Below are 22,310 nucleotides of genomic sequence, written 5' to 3' on the forward strand. Positions count from 1 at the left end.
GTGAGGATGGGATAATTCATTTAAAGTATTTAGCGCAGTGCCTACTTCATAGCAACTAGCTGAAATTTGCTCAGCTAACGTTCTTCTTTTTTATTTTTTAAACTATTGAACATTTTAGACCCTTTGCCAATAATAATATTCTTTATTAAGTTGTTTATGCTCAGTGCCTTCAAAATCTACAACTCTACAAGATGGGTACTGTAATTATTATTGCCACTTTTAAAAAGGGAAAACACAGACTCATCATGTTTGGGAACTTGTGTCAGGTCAGAGCAAAACTAAATACAAACCCCCTCTGACTGCAAAGTGTAGGCTCTGAATGATGACCCTGTGCTGCTTCCATCCAATGCATCATCAGCAACAGTGAGAAAAGCAGATGGGGAACAATTCTACTCTCAAGCGGCTTGAGTGAATGAGTGTTTCCATGTAGGAGTTCAGGAAAAATCTGTCGCGGACGGTGAGGGTGGCTGCTTAGTTCTGTGTGTGTTTTCAAAATGTCAATTTTGTTTTGATATTTGATTTTTTTTCTGCTAATATAATCATTCTTAAATCGATAGTCTTTCCCAAAATTTGATGATGCAATGTTCCCCTTAATTGTAAAATCTAGTAGAATTGAAGGGAACATCCATGCTGTTGAGAAGTAAACTGTCACCACTGCCATCCAAAAATGTTCTGAAAAGTGCCTTTTTGACTTGAATATATGTATATTAATAAATGTGTATATTATATATATATATATATATATATATATATTAGTATATGCATTAATATTGGATACGTATATGTTTGGAAACTGGAAGTCATAGTAAGCCAGAAAATGTAACCCTATCAAAGGTCCAATTCAAATTTGAAACAGAAATCTCCATGGAACAAAACAGGCCACGTTTGTCAGAACTGACTCCCCAGCCCTGTGTTGGCCAGAACGCCCACTCCGCATCGCCAATGTTTTTTTGCTTTCCTCTCCAGTCAGCTCTGACTCTGGCAAGCAGTCAAGAAGGGAACAAGAGAGATGGAAGTTCTCTGAGTATCTGACCCCTTACTGGCCGTTCAGCCATGCAAGCTGTGAAACCAGTTAAAAAAAAAAAATAAGTTGCCTTTCTTTTCCTCTCTCCCCTCTGACAAACTGCCTCTTTCTCCCTCTACCATCACAGAAGGAAAACAATGGCGAGCCTTAGTGTTCCCATGAAAAGGGGCAGTCACACCCTGCAGGCCTGCTGTCACTGCTCCAGGATGCTGCCAGGGGCCGAGAAGGGACAACTCCGATTGCTCCAGCTCAGACTGGTCCTGGCATGGTCGTATGGAGGAGCCAGAGCAGGGATTTGCAGCAGGACGCCATACTTGCAGACCGGGCATCCTCCCAGGACCCACTAGGGTCTCCTCTCCCCAAGATGATACCTGGTGTGCAAGTCTCCTTTTAGAAGTGCCTAGATTACACTCTCTGTTTCTTTCCTTATTGGCCTTTTAAGGACAACTGGGAGCCCTTACCTAACCCAAAGTGTCTCCCTGTGTACCTTGCAGGAATTGGGGCGTTTACCCGGGACACACTATGGTGCTTCAGCCAAGTGAAAGGCACTATGGAGACTGGAACCACCGAAGGTAGGAGAAAGCTCCTGCTCCCCTTTTTCTTGCCTCCTTGGGGTTTGTGCTGGTTCCAGATTTGAAATGTTCATCTTTGTGTCCATGAATGTAAGTCCCCACACATCCCAGAATAGCGTTCTGAGCTAGTAATGGATTTAATCATCTTTCTCTACCTTTTTTTTTCTTTTTCTGTTGAAGCTTATTTTATTCCCACCAGTGAGGCAGCACTGAAATGAACTTTCAGTGAAATAGGTTGGCAGTGAGAGGGGCTAAACTATGCAAGTCTTGTTTCAGGATGGTCTGTTAGCTCTGTAGAATTCTGAAAGCAAACATTTCAAGATGGTCAGACGTTCACCTCGTCCTTCCATTCTGTGTTGAAGATGACTTGCCACTATACATGAAACACACGGGGAAAATGAAGAATTCAAGTCTGACTTGAATATAAACTGTGGGTACATTGAGTCCCAATATCAGCATATAATTTCCTTTCTGACTCTCAAGAGAGTTTCCTATTCCGGGTCCTTTACCTGGGAAATGCAATCCTTTTCCTCCTCCTGAAGAAATTGCGTTTAATTCTCTTTATTTTCCATAAGCCTGAGCTTGGAGACCTTCAAGACTCTCCCAAAGGCTGTCTTCATTTGAAAATAGCTTAGTGATAGGCAACTGGAAGGAACTAGAATAGCACTTCTGGGTGTTTTAAATCAAGGTTCAGCTGTTGTGGCAGAATGTAGTAAGGGTTGCCTGAAACAGACTGTACTAAATTGGTGGTAGGTATAGATACCAGATGTGGTATAAGACAGGTCTAAAGTTAATATTAATGAATGAGGATGTGAATAGTTGACAGAGTTGAACTTGAATATGGAAACTAACATGCATAAATGCATGTGAACTTTGGGGCCATTCTATAGCATTTTAATTCTGAATAAAAAATTCTTTAAGTAAAAATTATTTGATCTGCAATCTTGCTATAATTCATTTTTAGAAGCTCGATATAATTAATGGTGGATATCTCAAAACCAAGTGATTTATGCTTAAAGAGTGAGAAAAAGCACACTAACATAATGACTAAATCTATAGAGTTATAGTTTTGTATAACATCTTCTATTGTTCAGATGCACGATCAAATGAAGCTTTACAAACAATTCTCATAAAGCCCCTATAAAGTAGACAGAGCAGGATTTACTAGACCCATTTATGTTCATCTAATCAAAAATATTTGTGAGTGTCTTCTATATGGCAGCACTGACCTAGGCATTAGAAAAAAAGGGAAGGGAGAAAAAATGACTTATTCCCTAACCTCATGAATTTTAAGAAAACTGAAGCTCAAGTTAATCAGTTGTTTTAAATCTTGGCTTTGATTCAAAATCACTTGCACTTTTTAAATAGTAGTGACTTCCAGATCCTCCAGGTGGTACTGAGTTAGAGGTTTGAGGACCAGGGTGATGCAGTGTATTTTAATGAGCTCACCCAGATGATCTTGATGTGGTGGACTGGCTTTGGGGACCACCAGGCTAGATGACTTCTTCTAGGTTATCCATTATTCTCAGACTCTGGACTTAAATCTTGTCTTTGTGACTGACTCCCCACCTACTGTAAGGGTTCTGAGTGTCTACTCAAGCCATAGCTCTTATCAGTTGAGGACTTACTATGTAATGATTACTCTAATAAGTGCTTAAAATAAATTAATAAGATAATGTGGGTACAGCATTTGCACAGTGCTTTACACTTTGTGAGTACTCAGTATTTGTAAGCTGTTATTATAAATGCCATTATAATTAGATCTTCATTCTAATTTAACCCTCACCAAAATCTTGAGTGGTAGGTGTTTTTATTCCCACTTAACTTATGAAGATATTGAAGCTAAACAAATAAATAAAGACTAAGTTCTTTGCCAAGAGCTCCATAGCTAATCAATGGGTGAGCTGGGTTTCAACCCAGTCTATAGGACCCCAAGCCCAGCTCTTTAAACATTGTTGGGAAGACAGAGATTCTCACTTAGTAGGTTGAAATAAGGCACAGGAATCTGTATTTTTCACACATGCTCTTATGATCGTCATGGCAGGTGAACAGAGGATGGGTTTAAATGTTTGCTGCTCATGATAAATAAGTACTGCAGCCTGCTTGAACTAACCATTAATTGAGACATAGTCAGAATGACAATCACTCCCAACTTTTGTCTGAAAAAATCACTCTAAAGTGGTGAAAAAAGGGAAAATCATTTTTTAAGAGGAGAATCAGATTGGACACTAACGTGTCCAACTAATACTACCTCAATGGCAGTTGAATATTTGTTGAGTGAATTAATGAATGGCTTTCAATTAATAAAAATCAAGGTTCTTAAAAATCAGGTTTTTGAAAATTGGCCTGCTCTACCCAAGTTGGGTTAAGTCAATAAAAATTATTCAACTTTGTCTTTTTTTTGCTTAATGAAGTATCTTTTTTAAAATTGAAGTATAATTGACTTAGAATATTGTGTTAGTTTCAGGTGTACAGAAAGTGATTCAGTTATATATACTTTTTTCTGATTATTTTTCCATTATAGGTTACTACAAGATAGAGAATATAATTCCCTGTGCTATACAGTAAATCCTTGTTGCTTGTCTATTTTATGTATAATAGTTTATATCTGTTAGTCCCAAACTCCCTCTCTCCTCTCTTTCCCCTTTGGTAATCATAGTTTCTTTTCTGTGTCTGTGAGTCTGTTCCTTTTTCGTATATAGATTCCTTGAATTATTTTTAGATTCCACATGTAAGTGATATAATATTTCCCTTCCACTTTATTTATTTCTACTAATGACTTTTCTGTTCCATTTCTACCACTCTCTAGTCGGTGACCTTGGCCAAATCACTTAATGTCTCTGTGCTTACGTTCGCTTGTCTGAAAAATGGAGATAATAATACAGGTATCTATTAGGATGGTGTGAGGGCTAGGTGAATATGAAATCTAGGTTGTTATTAGATGCTCAAATCACATTATTGTTTTATAAAGGCAGGGCTGAGACTAGGTGAAGTGACAAAAATAAAGATAAATATTTTAATTTAATATTTAAAAAAAACCAAAATTAATGAGAAGAATCCATGATGAACAAAATATCAAAATGTTTAATAAAGAAAGGATCAGTATTACTGATTTACTTTTCCTTTTGCTTCAGGTTCCAATATGGCTCAGCATGCCACTGTTACTGCTAATTTACCTAAATGTATATCTTTGGTATCAACTAGTAGGCTAGATTTTTTTCACATTCCATATTATTCAGTAGGATATTAGATGATTGATACTATAGGTCCAACAGTAAATTTAGTGAGCACTTATTAGATCCAAGGCACTGCCCCAGAAAGTGAAAGGATTATAAAGATAAATATAGTCAGAGTTTTCAAGGAATGCACCATTTAAGGGGAGACAGGAATTGGTACAGAAGAATAAGGCATTGCATCATAAATATAATACAGGGCAAGGTGAGCTAAAGACAAAGTGCTTTGACTAAAGACTAAAGTGCTTTGAATACAAAAGAGACCCAAATCTCATATATTTGAGGGAACTGTTGAAATAGTTCTTATCAGAATTCTGATGAGAGGCAATATGGCTTTATTAGAGGGGAGAAGTTGCAGATGATGTGGAAGTACGAGAGTCAGGATGTATTCTGGAGGTAAGGAACTGGATTTTATTTTTTTTATTTTTTTTATTTTTTTTTTTTTCTTTTTGTGGTACGCGGGCCTCTCACTGTTGTGGCCTCTCCCGTTGCGGAGCACAGGCTCCGGATGCGCAGGCCCAGCGGCCATGGCTCACGGGCCCAGCCGCTCCGCGGCATATGGGATCCTCCCAGACCGGGGCACGAACCCGTATCCCCTGCATCGGCAGGCGGACTCTCAACCACTGCGCCACCAGGGAGGCCCAGGAACTGGATTTTAGTGGAGAGGTAAAGTAGGGAATTAAGACAGCTCCCGGGTTTTGGCCTTGAGCAATTGGGTGGTTTGTGGGTGCGAGTTACTGAGACTGGGAAACCTGAAAAGAAGCATATGGGGGGATTCCCTCTCCCCTCCTACATTCAGTAGCCGGGTCTATGAAATAAACTGGCAACAGAAAGATTAACAGGAGAAAATGTATACAGATGCATAAACTTTTACTTTGTGCATGGAGGCAACCCAGGAAAAAAAGTGAATACCCAAAAAAGTAGTGAGATTTGAGAGTTTATATCACCTTAACAAGGGAAGCGGAAAGGATGTAGGCCTCTTAGAGGAGAATTAATTATTTTTAGGAAAGATGAATGGTCCCTTAGAAGAAGAGATGGAAGAGATGAGAGACTGTGACAAAGTTTGTCTGGATGTGGTGTCCCCTAGTCTTCTCTCCTGTGATAATAAGTCCACCTGTGACAAATCAATCTTCCCTGGTTGATAAGATTCCCAGGGAGGGGATTTATGAACATGAGTTCCTATTGGAGAATCTGTCTTTAGGCAGATAAGGGGAATTCAGAGAAAGCCTCTTCCTACGTTTGCTGTTTCTCAAGTGCCTTCAGCTCAAAATAATCAATATACCAAAGAATCATGTTTTGAGGTTGCATGTCCTGAGCTCCATTAGGGAGAAATATCATGAGCTTCATTTTGAGCATAAGTGTGAAAAAGTTGTAAGATACTCAGGGGTAGATACTAAGAAAGAAGTTGTATGTATGAATGTGGCTCTTCAGAGAGAGAATGCGAGATGGAGATAGAAAGTAGGGTGGCATCAACACCTAGATTGTATTTGGAACCACTGAACTGGATGGGATCACATATGTCATGCAGACCATTCGACATGCAGTCAACAAACAACTCGTCCATGTCCTGAAGCTTTCACTCTTGCTGCTGGTTAGGATGTCATCTAAGCATTGTTCACTTACTTTAGCTCTTGGAAGATGCACATTCAAGGTTTCTGATTCCCCATGTGCAATTCTTGTGTTTGATTTGCCTAGCATGCACATTTCATATAGTACATCATTTCATCTTATGCAGTTTTACACTACATCATCCTAGGAACACTTTACATGCTGGAAATTGCCTATGCTGGACATGAGACAATTTCTTGAAATTTTGTGTAAGAGTCTGTGCGTGAGAAGATGTCAGAATAATCTGGTGGGATTTCTGATTTTTTTTCTTAGCTATTGCATATAACCATTTCCTTTCTGACACTACAATTCTGGGGTATTTGTTCCCCATTCTGCAGTTCTTTAATATCAGTCAGTATAGGTCATTTCACCTTTTTCATGGGAAATAAACATGATATTTATTCTGTTTTGCTACATGGGCATAACCTTCTTTCCTGCCTCTCCTTCTGAAAAGACAGCTCACGTAGTGAGAAGGATGAGGCAGTCTATTGATTCAGTTGCCTAATGAGAGAAAAATATCAGTTTGGCTGCTGATGTGAGATGCGTCGGATACACCCTAAACTAAACACTGATGATTTCAAGGACCTTCCAGGCAAACAGGAATCCTCGACCTAGAACATATGCAAGAATGTCAGATCTCTGCACTGATGTCTGAGAAATGTGGGGATCATAGGAATGATTTTTCAGCTTCCCTTTAGTCATTATGACTCTTTGCTGTTACCCAAAAAGGAAAATACTGATTGGATTATCTCAAAGCAGTGTAAAGACTGTGACCTTCTCATTTTGTATTAGAAAGAAGCCAGTGATGGACAAATAACCTTTCTTAGATGTTTATGCAACATAAATGGCGCAGGGTGATTGTCACCTCACAGATCTTAGCCTAAAATATATAAAATAGAGCCTTGCTTGCCTTGTTCCTCCCACTCCTAGATATAAGATGCAGTTGTGGCAATGATAAAACCTCCCCTTTTGGGAAGAAGAACTCTTGTTTTTGGACGGAAGCTTTCTGGATCAACAATCTCAAGCCACCAACATAGGGTTATTAATCAAGTTCTAACCTGAAGTCAGGTTATCTCTAATTCTAGGCTGGGTTACCCAGTTAGTGACCTTAGGTCACCAAATGATTTTTCGAACCTTATTGTGCTTATGAATCACCTGAGGAGGGTTTAAAATGCATATTCCCAGGTCCTACCCTTAGTGATTCTGATTCAGAAGGTCTGGGATGGTGTCAAAGAGCTTGCAAATTTCACAGGCCTCCCAAATAATTCTAACATAGGTTGATCCAAGAGACACACTGAGAAATTCTATCTGTTCTTTCCTGACATCAGGGAGCTATCGTGAGAGCATAGCAGATAGAACATCTGAGCGTATTTTGAGTGCTTTTTAAAGGAAATCAGAATGCCAATAAATACGAAGTTACTGTGCAGCCCAGTTCTCTGCCCTAGGCACTGAAGGGAGAAAAAGTCTCTCTCCTCTGTGCATCAAAAGGAAGCCCGGAATCTCCTCTCTGCATCCAGCCAGCTACAAAGGGATTTCCTATACAACTGTACTTTGTACTGGGCTCCAATCTGCTAGAAGCAAAATTGGTCTGATTATGAACAAGTTGCCACGAGATGAAAGCATTTTTCTCAGCTGTGATTGAGGATGCCTTGATGCCAGAGAGCTGCGGGCTTGCCATGCTCTGAAGGTGCCTTGGTGAGAAGTGGACTTGCAGGAAGCTTGCACGGCTCTGTGGGGGAAGGGAAGCAGATACTCTGCACAGCACTGAGTTCAAACATCCTGTTCCTCTGTAAGCATTAGGTAATTAAACATTTCCAAGCCAAGAAAGAGAAAAGGCTCCACGGCTGTTCATTTCACCCCTGCCCTAATACCAGTCACTTTAAATGTGTTTCCTCAGCAAATATTTATGGAGCACCTACTCTGTGCCAGGCACCGGCTGGGGGAACAAGGCACCATTGCTCCCCTCCTGTGAGCAGTTTACACTCTCCTGAGGGATATCAACAAGTGGTTGTCAATTGCAATCCAGGGTGAGTGTGGAAAATGCTAGGAAAACAGTAAGCCACCTAACTCAACCCACAGTGGGGTGGCAGAGGGCACAGGGAAGGGTCTCTACAGTAACTGGCAGCCAATCTGAGGCCAAACGAAGGAATAGGAATTAGGCTCTTTAGACACAGACCCAAGTTTTATTTAGGGTTTAACTATTCCTTTAGGCAAATTACTCTTCTTCCCTGGGCTGTCTTGAGAGGCTTTCTTTTTTTTTTTAATTTATTTTATTGAAGTATAGTTGATTTACAATGTTGTATTAATTTCTGCTATACAGCAAAGTGATTCATATATATATATATATATATACACACACACATATATATTCTTTTTCACATTCTTTTCCATTTTGGTTTATCACGGGATATTGAATAGAGTTCCCCATGCTATACAATAGAACCTTGTTGTTTATCCATTCTATATATAATAGTTTGCACCTGTTAATCCCGAACTCCCAGTCTATCCCTTCCTCCCCTCCCCCTGAAGCTTTCTTAATAAGATCTTGAAAAGTACTACACAGTACTTGGCCATGGTAGAGTAATAATAATGATAATTCTATTTAATCAGACTTCACCAGGCCAGATTCTGTAATAATAACTTTGAATATATTATCTCATTTAATTTTTGCCACAGCAAAATATGAGGCAACCTCATTTTATAGAGGAGGAAATTGAGGCTCAGAAAGTTCAACAACCTACCCCAGTAACACACCTGTCTGAAATCAGAGTTTGTGTGATAGCACACCCCTGGAAAATAGCCTGACACCAAGAATGGGCTCAGTGAAGACTTACTGAATGAATAGAGCCTTCAGCAGATACTAAATGTCAACAAAGCAAAAAAAATTACGATTACCATTAATACAAAAATAATGAATGTTTACAGGAGAATAAACTAACTCATTTTAAAACAATCCATCATAAATATAACATAGCTTTTAATATATATGGGTTATTTATTTTTTATAACCCCCATGGGAGATAACTAGAGTAGGTTTTTTGGTTTTTTTTTTTTTCGGTACGCGAGCCTCTCACTGTTGTGGCCTCTCCCGCTGCGGAGCACAGGCTCCGGATGCGCAGGCTCAGCGGCCGTGGCTCATGGGCCTAGCCGCTCTGCAGCATGAGGGATCCTCCCGGACCGGGGCATGAACCCGTGTCCCCTGCATCGGCAGGCGGACTCTCCACCACTGCGCCACCAGGGAAGCCCTAGAGTAGGTTTTATAATCTCATGTTACAGGTATAAAAGAGATAGTATAGATATTACTGATAGTAGATAGATTATTCCTCACAGAGATGAAAAGATTAAGGCAAATAGAGATAAATTTTAAATTGCCCATGGTCTCATAGAGACCAGAAAGCAAACCTTTGAATCCTACACCAGCGATTTTTCTTCTGCTCATCTTCCACTACACAATATAGATTGAAGATGGCTTTGGGGTGGGGAGCACTCTGTTCTAGAAGCACTGACTGTGAATTTGAAACATGGTTGACCGTCTTGAAAATGCAGGGCATTGGTCACATGGCAGCCCAAGCGAAATCCTTTACTCAAGATGCTTCTAGTTGCAACAGGAAAATTCATCTAACATATGGAGCAGCAAAAGAGTTATTACCTCTTCCTTAGTTCTGCAAATATCTGCTAAGTACCCACTGTGTGCTAGGCATTCTAGGCATTGGAGATTCAGTAGCGGAGGGGATAGACAATAGATAAAATAAATAAGTGGAATATAACGTAACATATAAGGTTATAAGTGCAATTGAGGAAAGTAAAGCAACAGAAGGTCTAGGGGTGTGGGTGTTCTCTTTTAAATAGGATGGTCAAGATGTCATGCAAAAGATAACATTTTAACATTGATATGAAGAAGGTGGGAGATCAAGTCATATGGATATCTGGGAAGGAGAGTTCCAGATAGAGGTAATGGTCAGTGCAAATGCCCTGAGGCAAGAGCTTATCTGATATGTTCAAGGACTAGACATGAGGCTAGTGGGGCTGAAGTTGAGTGAGCAAAGAGAGAAGTTGTGAGAGGTGGAGACAAGAGAGACGATGACAGGCAGATGCAAGCAGGGGCATTAGAGACCATTACAAAGACCTGAACTTCTGCCTGAATGAGGTAGAGAGCCAGTGCTCATAAAATGCTCTTTTTAACAACAGGTCAATAATAAACAGTAAGGGGCCAGGGTCAGAAGCAAAGAACCCAGTTAAGCAGTTACTGCCATTACCTAGTTTCACATAAGTCCTAAGGCAGGGAGCCCCCCAGAGCTGACTAATTCCCTGGCTGAAGTACAGCATGGAGGACTCAGATTCTCTTTATCTCCCTGCCATGCTATCCTTGGAATGTCAGCTTTGTCCCAAGACAACTGCAGCCATTCAGGGTGTCACACTCAGAGAGACACAATATCCAGTGAAAAGACGTGGTTGTGGGGGTTTTTTTGACAATTTTTTTTCTTCCAGATGTCCCTAATGATTTCTTATGTTGTCCCCTTGGCCTCAATCTGAGTCATATACCCACTTTTAAACCGACATGGACAAGGAAAGTGGGGTTAGTCTAGCTGCTTTACACAGATCAGGCTTGCATCTAAGCTTGGTACAGGATGGTCATCTCTGAGTAGAGGATGCCACAATAAAATCTGGGCTTTCCAGCAAGGAATGGGCTGCCATCCCAGGTAGTCCAACAACAGTGTCAACTACAGGAAGCAGAGGCAGACCAATCCTAATGCTACCACTGGGCAAAGGATGGAGGTTCACTGGCTAGTTCTTTGTAGAACATTTGGCTCCAGTAAATACAAATGCAAAGCTTCCCTTGGCTGACTTCCTTGAAGCTGCTGTCTGGATGTATGAGAAGATAACTAGCCTTTTGTTTTCTTCTTATGTTACTGATTTAGCAGGCTGAGCATCATCCCACTTATTGCCTATGTTATTCGTTAATGTAATTTAAAAGCCAAGAATAAATAATTAAGCACATGGACCCTGTAGAGTGACACCTGGTTTTGGGCCCAAGGTTTCAAGGAAGCATTATGCCTTTTTCTTCGGTGTTTATTTATTTATTTATTTTTATTTTATTTTATTTTATTTTTGTAACATCTTTATTGGAGTATAATTGCTTTACAATGGTGTGTTTGTTTCTGCTTTATAACAAAGTGAATCAGTTATACATATACATATGTCCCCATATCTCCTCCCTCTTGTGCCTCCCTCCCTCCCACCCTCCCTATCCCACCCCTCTAGGTGGTCACAAAGCACCAAGCTGATCTCCTTGTGCTATGCAGCTGCTTCCCACTAGCTATCTATTTTATGTTTGGTAGTGTATATATGTCCATGCCACTCTCTCACTTTGTCACAGCTTACCCTTCCCCCTCCCCATATTCTCAAGTCCATTCTCTAGTAGGTCTGTGTCTTTATTCCCATCTTGCCCCTAGGTTCTTCATGACCTTTTTTTGTTTGTTTTTTCTTAGATTCCATATATATATGTGTTAGCATACAGTATTTGTTTTTCTCTTTCTGACTTACTTCACTCTGTATGACAGTCTCTAGGTCCATCCACCTCACTACAAATAACTCAATTTCGTTTCTTTTTATGGCTGAGTAATATTCCATTGTATATATATGCCACATCTTCTTTATCCATTCATCTGTCGATGGACACTTAGGTTGCTTCCATGTCCTGGCTATTGTAAATAGAGCTGCAATGAACATTGTGGTACATGACTCTTTTTGAATTATGGTTTTCTCAGGGTATATGCCCAGTAGTGGGATTGCTGTGTCGTATGGTAGTTCTATTTTTAGTTTTTTAAGGAACCTCCATACTGTTCTCCATAGTGGTTGTATCAATTTACATTCCCACCAACAGTGCAAGAGGGTTCCCTTTTCTCCACACCCTCTCCAGCATTTATTGTTTGTAGATTTTTTGATGATGGCCATTCTGACTGGTGTGAGATGATATCTCATTGTAGTTTTGATTTGCATTTCTCTAATGATTAATGATGTTGAGCATTCTTTCATGTGTTTGTTGGCAATCTGTATATCTTCTTTGGAGAAATGTGTATTTAGGTCTTCTGCCCATTATGGGATTGGGTTGGTTTTTTTTTTTTTTTTTGATATTGAGCTGCATGAGCTGCTTGTAAATTCTGGGGATTAATCCTTTGTCAGTTGCTTCATTTGCAAATATTTTCTCCCATTCTGAGGATTGTGTTTTGGTCTTGTTTATGGTTTCCTTTGCTCTGCAAAAGCTTTTAAGTTTCATTAGGTCCAATTTGTTTATCTTTGTTTTTATTTCCATTTCTCTAGGAGGTGGGTCAAAAAGGATCTTCTTGTGATTTATATCATAGAGTGTTCTGCTTATGTTTTCCTCTAAGAGTTTTATAGTGTCTGGCCTTACATTTAGGTCTTTAATCCATTTTGAGTTTATTTTTGTGTATGGTGTTAGGGAGTGTTCTAATTTCATACTTTTACATGTACCTCTCCAGTGTTCCCAGCACCACTTATTGAAGAGGCTGTCTTTTCTCCATTTTTGCTCTTGCCTACTTTATCAAAGATAAGGTGCCCATATGTGCATGTTTTATCTCTGGGCTTTCTATCCTGTTCCATTGATCTATATTTCTGTTTTTGTGGCAGTACCATACTGTCTTGATTACTGTAACTTTGTAGTATAGTCTGAAGTCAGGGAGCCTGATTCCTCCAGCTCCGTTTTTCTTTCTTAAGATCGCTTTGCCTATTCGGGGTCTTTTGTGTTTCCATACAAATTGTGAAATTTTTTGTTCTAGTTCTGTGAAAAATGCTAGTGGTAGTTTGATAGGGATTGCATTGAATCTGTAGATTGCCTTGGGTAGTAGAGTCATCTTCACAATGTTGATTCTTCCAATCCAAGAACATGGTATATCTCTCCATCTATTTGTATCATCTTCAATTTTTTCATCAGTGTCTTATAATTTTCTGCATACAGGTCTTTTGTCTCCTTAGGTAGGTTTATTCCTAGAAATTTTTTTTTTTTTTTGCTGTACGCGGGCCTCTCACTGTTGTGGCCTCTCCCGTTGCGGAGCACAGGCTCCGGACGCACAGGCTCAGCGGCCATGGCTCACGGGCCCAGCCGCTCCGCGGCATATGGGATCCTCCCAGACCGGGGCACGAACCCGCATCCCCTGCATCGGCAGGTGGACTCTCAACCACTGCGCCACCAGGGAGGCCCTATTCCTAGAAATTTTATTCTTTTTGTTGCAGTGGTAAATGGGAGGGTTTTCTTAATTTCACTTTCAGATTTTTCTTCATTAGTGTATAGGAATGCTAGAGATTTATGTGCGTTAATTTTGTATCCTGCAACTTTACCACATTCATTGATTAGCTCTAGTAGTTTTCTGGTAACATCTTTCGGATTCTCTATGTATAGTATCATGTCATCTGCAAACAGTGACAACTTTACTTCTTTTTTTCCGATTTGGATTCCTTTTCTTTCTTTTTCTTTTCTGATTGCTGTGGCTAAAACTTCCAAAACTATGTTGAATAATAGTGGTGAGAGTGGGCAACCTTGTCTTGTTCCTGATCTTAGTGGAAATGGTTTCACTTTTTCACCATTGAGGATGATGTTGGCTGTGGGTTTGTCATATATGGCCTTTATTATGTTGAGGAAAGTTCCCTCTATGCCTACTTTCTGCAGGGTTTTTATCTTAAATTGGTGTTGAATTTTGTCAAAAGCTTTTTCTGCATCCATTGAGATGATCATATGGTTTTTCTTCTTCAATTTGTTAATATGGTGTATCACATTGATTGATTTGCATATATTGAAGAATCCTTGCATTCCTGGGATAAACCACACTTGATCATGGTGTATGATCCTTTTAATGTGCCGTTGGATTCTGTTTGCTCGTATTTTGTTGAGGATTTTTGCATCTATGTTCATCAGTGATATTGGCCTGTAGTTTTCTTTCTTTGTGACATCTTTGTCTGGTTTTGGTATCAAGGTGATGGTGGCCTTGTAGAATGAGTTTGGGAGTGTTCCTCCCTCTGCCAGATTTTGGAAGAGTTTGAGAAGGATAGGTGTTAGCTCTTCTCTAAATGTTTGATAGAATTCACCTGTGAATCCATCTGGTCCTGGGCTTTTGTTTGTTGGAAGATTTTTCATCACAGTTTCAATTTCAGTGCTTGTGATTGGTCTGTTCGTATTTTCTGTTTCTTTCTGGTTCAGTCTTGGAAGGTTGTGCATTTCTAAGAATTTGTCCATTTCTTCCAGGTTGTCCATTTTATTGGCATACAGTTGCTTATAGTAATCTCTCATGATCCTTTGATTCAGTAAGTATATTACACCTTTCTAAGCAATAAAATGAACAACTTTAAAGAACTTTTTAATTGGGAGATTAGAAAAAAAAAAAAGGCAGGACATGCAAATGACCTGCAGTTCAAAACACAAAGTCCTGTCACTTATATTCTATCCCGCCTGTTCAACACACCATCCAAGTGCTGCAAACAGAAGACAGTTCAGAGGAACAGTGTTATAACCCCTTAATTGCTACATCACCCAATAAGTTACAATTAAAAAGCTCCTTATAACAAGAAGTCCACCTATCCGCAGATATTGGAGAATCCCAGGCTCTTCCGTACATTACTGAAAAAAATGCAGATACATTCATAAAGGCAAAAAAACTTTAGGTAACATGACAACCCACATCTTTCGCTCTTCAGACTGTACCAGCTACCTCAGTATTGGGGAAACGTTCCATCGATTTTGGCAGCCCAGGATCCAGAAATGCACACCCACGTTTGCATCCCAGTTATGTAACTCTGAGTAAGCATTTAATCTCTCTGTGCCTCTGTTTCCTCATCTGTAACATAGAGAAAATAATTGAAGCCACTTCAAGGGCCCTTGTGAGGATGAAATTAGGTAATATATATAAAGTGTTTATAACACAGCATGGAATATACTCAGCATCAATAAATGTTTGCTCTCTCAGTATTAGGACTAATTTAATCATTATACCAACTCTGTGAAGGAGGTATTCTAATACCCAGATTTTGGCTGAAGAAACTGAGATTCAACGAGTTTAAATGATGCAGTGATCCCTCTAAACTTGTTAGTAACCAGAAGACCTATGATTTAAACCTAGACGTGAACACTCAAGTGAATTAATAATGTTGACATATGGTGCTTCAGAGACCAGGTGCTGGAATCAGGAAGCTGAGTCAGAATCTTGGCTTTGTCATTACCAGTTGTGTGTCCTCAAGCATGTACTAAAAATAAAAGATCCTATATCATAGGGGTGTTGCAAGACTTAAATGAGATAATGCTTGTTAGTATTTAGCTCAGGGAACTGCACTCAGCAGGAGCCCCATAAACATGCTTTCATTTTTTTGTAAGGAACAGCAATGGCCTTAGTCAACTCCACTTACTTCCTCCTAAAGCCCACCCACACAACTTAGAGTCATCCTTCACTCTGCATTCCTCATTTCCCTCAACACACCTGCTCATGTAGTCTAAGTCCTATATCATTCTTGCTCCTGAATGTCTCAGATATAATCTCTAGAATCCCTTGACCTCTCCAACACCATTGCCACTCGCCTAGTTTGGCACCATCTTCCCTTCTCTGGATATTGAAGCAGCCTCCTTGGTTTTCTCCGTCCTCCTTCTCATCTTGACTACCTCCAGCCTGTTCTTCACCCTGTACCTGGAGTCGTATTTCTCATGTGCACACATGTCACTTGCCTCCCTAAATCCTTCAGTGGGCCCCACTTAGGATACTTCCAACCTCACTCTCTGTTTTCCTTCATGTCCGCTGTGCTCCATTTTCCCCTCATGCCATAGTCCCTCACGTCCAGCACTACACACGTGCTGTCCTCTTTGCCACAAATATTGTTCACCCTCTCTTTCCCTGGCACACCCCTACTCATCACTCACATCTCAGCCTTGGTTTCACTTTTCCTAGTAAGCCTTCCCTAACCCTGAACTCTCAGCTTGATGGCCCTTCCAAGAGGTCCTGGATGTTATCTATCGTAGCACTTGCCAAATGCATTATGATTTCCTTACTCCTTGCATGTTTCCTCTGCTAGATCATAATCTCCATGAAGGCAGGGCCATATATAATGTGTCTACTACAACTACAAGTTGTATAAGCAGCCCTAACGCCCAGCACAGGGCCTGGCACATCATGCTACTGAACAAATATTATTGAATAAATGCATGCGTGAATGAATGACCACCAGCTTTCCAATCAGCAAAGCCCAACAAGACAGAAGACTCTAAGAAAATTCATTCTAGTGGCAAGAGTGATGTTTCTTATTACTAGTTCAATGCCCTGTCAGTAAAATTGGTGGATGGGATTCCTTCCAACTTAAATAATTTATCACAGAATAGAGCTGCCATTTTTCAATGTGCCAGTACCAGTGGCTGCCTAAAGACCCAAGTTAGACCAAATGGCGACAACATTATATTTTCAAATTGTCAAAACACTTCTACGAATATAGTTTCATAGGATTTATACACCAGATCTGTGGGAGAGTAAGGTGAGGACTCCAAGATATGAAGAAGTACAGTTAGAACTCAGTTCTCCTCTCAGCGTGTTACTTGCCCACATGATGCTGCCTGATGTACAATTAATGTGGCCATTACCCCAGCCCTGGTCTCTGAAGACATATTGCTATAAAGCAGTGATTCTCACTGTGGGGATAGGGAGTGGGATAGGATTTTGCCCTCCAGGGGATATTCAGCAATGTCTAGAAACATTTTTTTTTTTTTATTGTCACGACTGAGGCAGGGAGGGCTTGATACTGGCATGTAGTAGGTAGAGGCCAGAGATGCTGCTAAACCTCCTACGATGCACAGCATAGACCTCCTCCCCCATCCTTCAGTACCCCCACCCCAGCTTCTCTGCCACCACCAACAAATTATCCAGCCCTGAATGTCAATAGTGCTGAAGCTGAGGAACCCTGCTGGAAAGCAAAGTCCATAGACAGAAACAGAGGGGAACATAAGTGTGTAAATCTCTCCAGATGCAGAGAGACTGGTGAGTGCACAGACCATTTAAAGGCATGAAGTTTGAATTAAAACATAAAATACTCTGCAGACCAAACAGAACTCCTCACAGGCTGTGTGTGCAGTGCAGACTCTCCAGGGAAGTCTTGCCTGAATGAGCAAGTCTTGCTCTGAACCTCAAGAGCAACAGGTAGAACGTTCTCTCCCCGGCTACCTCCTGAAAGATTTACTATTATGACCTCTCAGAATCAAGGAAAAACTTGGGTTAGAAGTGTTTTCCAGAGAAGGCATTAAACCTGATCACTCATACCTTTTCTTGTATCTCTAAAGGGTGGCCTAAGGGTCAGAAAACTAAGATCTCACCACCTGGATTCATGTGCTGGGTTGCCTTAAAATCCTCCAATGTCCTCATCTGTCCAAAAGGAAATAGTGCTGCCTAGTATTGGGGAATAAGCCTGGAATGGATATCGTAGTCAGAGAAATCCAGAAGAAATATATTGTTATTACCTTAGCATATTGATTCCTTTTCATACTGTTCATGGTGTAGTTACAACCCAGAGCTGTGCAGGAGAAAAGCAGACAAGGCAGTTCCTTTTGAGGAATTGGAAACACATTCTGGATTTACATTGTAATACTTTCTTCTTACAAAGGCTTTGAGACATAATACGGACTGAATAATTGGGTTGTTCTTTATCCAGCTTGGATAAAGGGAGGTTGAAGTCCACGCTTTCTGAATGAAAGCCAATTAGTGCATAGCCCAAACATAGAAGTTGGAATCTGCTTTATATATTTAAAACACATTTTATAATTCCATGAATTTGGAGTAAATAGGGGAAAGAGTGAATTTGAGTTGTGATAACTGTAAAAAATTTTTAATGTAATATTATTATTTTCATATTCATAAAGTAGCATTAAGAAACATCTTATAATAGACTGACTAATAAACGGAAGTACTCACTGTTCCCCTATATAATTCTTGAGGTTCCCTACCTTCAAACTATTGCTCTAATTATTACTTCCTATCAGAATGTTCTTACCACTCACATCTCTACAGATTCAAATTCTCTCTGTCCTTCAAATCCTATCTCAAATGCCACCACCTCCAGGAAGTCTTCTTGGAATCTGATCCCATGTCCCAGTTAGCTGTGAGAGTTTCCTACTGTGCACTTACTTATCTCTTACTCTCTTATGGACCTTCTGTAAGTTTTAATATATTGATATTTATATTTTTCATTTATTTCTTTATTTCTAACCTCCCTACTCACCTTTACACATTGTGTCTTATCCATCCCCCCACTCCCACAGCCCTTGGCTTTGTGTCTTAGAAATAGTAAACCTTCAATGCATATTGACTCTCTGGGGTCATTGACGGGTAGGTGCATGGATTTGGTTAGATTTCTCCCACATGATTATGCTAGTCATTAGCAAACCCTTTCTTTCAAATAGGTCAGAAGTAAACTTGACCAGCCCTGATCAAATGTTCACAAGTTCCAAATAAGTAGACACAGAAGTTTAGTCTCATTCTAGGTATTCTGTCTTATACTAGACTACACAGGAGAGAATGTCAAGATCATGGAGCCCAGGAAGCAGCACAGCATCTACACAGCGTGGGAGTAGGAGCGAAAAGTCTGCACTAGAATCTTAGTTCCTCTACCTGCTTACAGTTGGCAAGCTACTTAATATCTCTATGCAAATTTCCTCATGCATAAACAAATAAAATAATAACATTTACTTTATTATAATTTTTAAGAGGATTAAATGAGCTCTTCTAGGTATAGTGGTTAGTAGAGTGGCTGGACCTAGTAAGAACTCAGATTTGGTGGTGGTTGTAATTATGATTCTTATCATCATCTATTAAAATCAAATCATATTTCTATGGTTTAGAATCTATCATCTATCTATCTGTCTGTCTGTCTGTCTATCTGTCTATCTATCTATCTATCTATCAGCTACTTGCTCCGACATCTCAATAAATTAGGAGAAGTTATTTGTCTACTTTTTGTAGGTACTGTGAGAATTAGTATAAAAAAATTTGGTGGGAAATGTGCTTGGCTTTATTATGCTTTTCATTCTATAGTCTTTTCAATGAGAGCCAAAATATTCTGTTGTAAATGACTATTGTTTCTTTCTTTGCTGCATGGTGGCATCTGCTCTAAATTGAGCCTCTCTTCCATCTTCAGAATCCTCTTTAGTCTTATCTGTGGCTGCCTACCTCTCACTTGCTTTAGTCACATGCCAAGACAGCTGACTCAGCAACCGGTCCAGTCTGCCAATCAGAAATGTGGGTCAAGTCTCCACTGACTTCTCCGCTAGGCCTGGGGGATACCACAGTGATCAAGACAGTGCACCCTTTGCCCCCACCAAACTTATAGTAATGCAGTGAATCAAACACTAAACAATTTATTACTTTATTTTTTTTGGTGCACATATTGTATTTTTATTTATTTTTAATTGATTTTAGTTGATTTTATTACTTTAAAATAATCAAATATATCAGTCATTAAGTTGGAAGAGAAAATTTCTCTGAAGGTAAATTGTAGGCTGCAGAGAGTGAAGGAGAGGATCAAAACCCTTTCTTGTCCAGCACCTTGTCTTTCAGCCCTCAGCTGAAACGTCACCTCCTCAGAGAAGCCTTCTGTGACCATCCAAGCAAAGCAGCCACTCTACCACATCCCCTATTTTATTTTCTTCAGTCTACTATTTTTTAAATTAAGGTATAATTGACATAGGTTCAGGTGTGCATTATGATGATACTATATTTGTAAATATTGTGAAATGATCACCTAAATAAGTCTAGTTATCTGTCACCATATATCATTACAATATTTTTTTCTTAGGATGAGAACTTTTAAGATCTACTCTCTTAGTGACTTTCAAATACACAATACAGTGTTATTAACTATAGTCACCATACTTTACATCTTCATGACTTGTTTATTTTATAACTGGACGTTTGTGCTTTTGACCACTTTCACCCATTTTGCCTGCCTCCCACACCCTGCCTCTGAATATCACCAATCTGTTCTCTGTATCTGTGAGCTTGGGGTGGGTTTTTTTTTTGCTGGTTTGTTTTAGATTACACATATAAGTGAGATCATATGGTATTTATCTTTTTCTGTCTGATTTAGTTCACTTAACATAATGCCATCAAGTTCCACACATGTAGTCACAAATGACAAGATTTCCTTCTTTTTATGGATGAATAATATTCCATTGTATATATGTGTGTGTGTGTGTATACACACACACACACACACACAAAACACATCTTCTTTATCCATTCATCCATTGGTGGACACTTAGGTTGTTTCCACATCTTGGCTATGGTAAATAATGCCGCAGTGACCATGGGGGTGCATATGTCTTTTTTAGTTAGTGGTTTCATTTTCTTTGGATGAGTACCTAGTAGTGGAATTGCTGGATCACTATTCTTCTTTTCACCATCTGAAATAACCTTGTTGATATAATATTTACTTGTTTATTGTCTATGTCCTTCTTCTAAAATGTAAACTCAGTGAGCTAAACCTTAATATATTATTTACTGCTGTATCGCCAACATCTAGAAGCATTCCTAGAATTTAAAAGCTGCTAAAAATACTATCTTGTATCAATGGATGAATGAACTAACAAAAAGAGGTTCCTCTTCCTTGCAGATCAGAAAGTACCAAATTGTGAGTTTCACACACTGACTGGAGAGTGTGGGGAAATTGATGGCAATTATGTCAGAATTCCCCTTGTTCAGTTCAACTCAATTCAGTCCAGCACATATTTATTGAATTCCTATTATGTGTCAGGCAGAGAGCCTCACACTTAGGATTCAGCAGAGAAAAGTCAAAGTCCTATCCTCCTCCCACTTAGAGCCTGGCAAGGGAGATAGACACTTTATAGCAGTGATCAAAGTAATTGAATAGCATTTACTTTGTGCCATGTAGAATTCTAATCACTTTCATAAGTTAACTTATTTAATCCTCATCACAGCCCTGTATGTTAGGAGTGATAATTATACCTGAAGGAGAGGGCAGGTATTTTATCTGTCTTGTTTACTATTGACTCCTTAGCACCCTGGCACACATAGATGCTCAACAAATATGATCAATAATAAATGAGTGTTTTAAAAGGGGAGGATGGTATTTGAGAGTCTGTAGCAGATGGATTTGACCCTGTCTGAGGCATTAAGAAACCTCTCTCTGATGATGTGACATTCTACTTAAGATTTGAAGAATGAATAGGAATTTGCTCTGTTTTGACCTGAGAGTAAAAACCTGGGCAGTCTCAGCCTGACTGACCTTAAATAATCTAATTTTCCCCCCCTGGAATTTAGTTTACTTGTTAGCAAAATGAAAGGCTGTGATGATGATATTTCCCAAAAGAAGGTTGTAAAAACATGTTAAAACAGAATGATCAGGGCAACTTTCCCATAAGAGTTGGGCTTCAAGGAACCTCCATACTGTTCTCCATAGTGGCTGTACCCATTCACATTCCCACCAGCAGTGCAAGAGTGTTCCCTTTTCTCCACACCCTCTCCAGCATTTATTGTTTCTAGATTTTTTGATGATGGCCATTCTGACCGGTGTGAGATGATATCTCATTGTAGTTTTGATTTGCATTTCTCTAATGATTAATGATGTTGAGCATTCTTTCATGTGTTTGTTGGCAGTCTGTATATCTTCTTTGGAGAAATGTCTATTTAGGTCTTCTGCCCATTTTGGGATTGGGTTGTTTGTTTTTTTGTTATTGAGCTGCATGAGCTGCTTGTAAATTTTGGAGATTAATCCTTTGTCAGTTGCTTCATTTGCAAATATTTTCTCCCATTCTGAGGGTTGTGTTTTGGTCTTGTTTATGGTTTCCTTTGCCGTGCAAAAGCTTTTAAGTTTCATTAGGTC

The 22,310-nt window shown here is 39.6% G+C and overlaps 1 protein-coding gene across 1 annotated transcript in view; it reads left to right on the forward strand.

Moving 5' to 3' along the window:
- Positions 1-1,546: 1,546 nt before the first annotated feature.
- Positions 1,547-22,310, forward strand: part of PPP2R2B (protein phosphatase 2 regulatory subunit Bbeta) — a gene marked incomplete at both ends in the record, with an annotated part of 456,792 nt that continues 436,028 nt past the window's right edge. Inside the window, one exon of the mRNA XM_082622565.1 lies at positions 1,547-1,596. Within this exon, the coding sequence (XP_082478691.1) occupies positions 1,547-1,596 (50 nt within the window). The remainder of the gene's footprint in view (positions 1,597-22,310) is intronic.

This window comes from Mesoplodon mirus (assembly GCF_964341445.2).
Source record: "Mesoplodon mirus genome assembly, chromosome: 5".
Classification (NCBI taxonomy): domain Eukaryota; kingdom Metazoa; phylum Chordata; class Mammalia; order Artiodactyla; family Ziphiidae; genus Mesoplodon; species Mesoplodon mirus.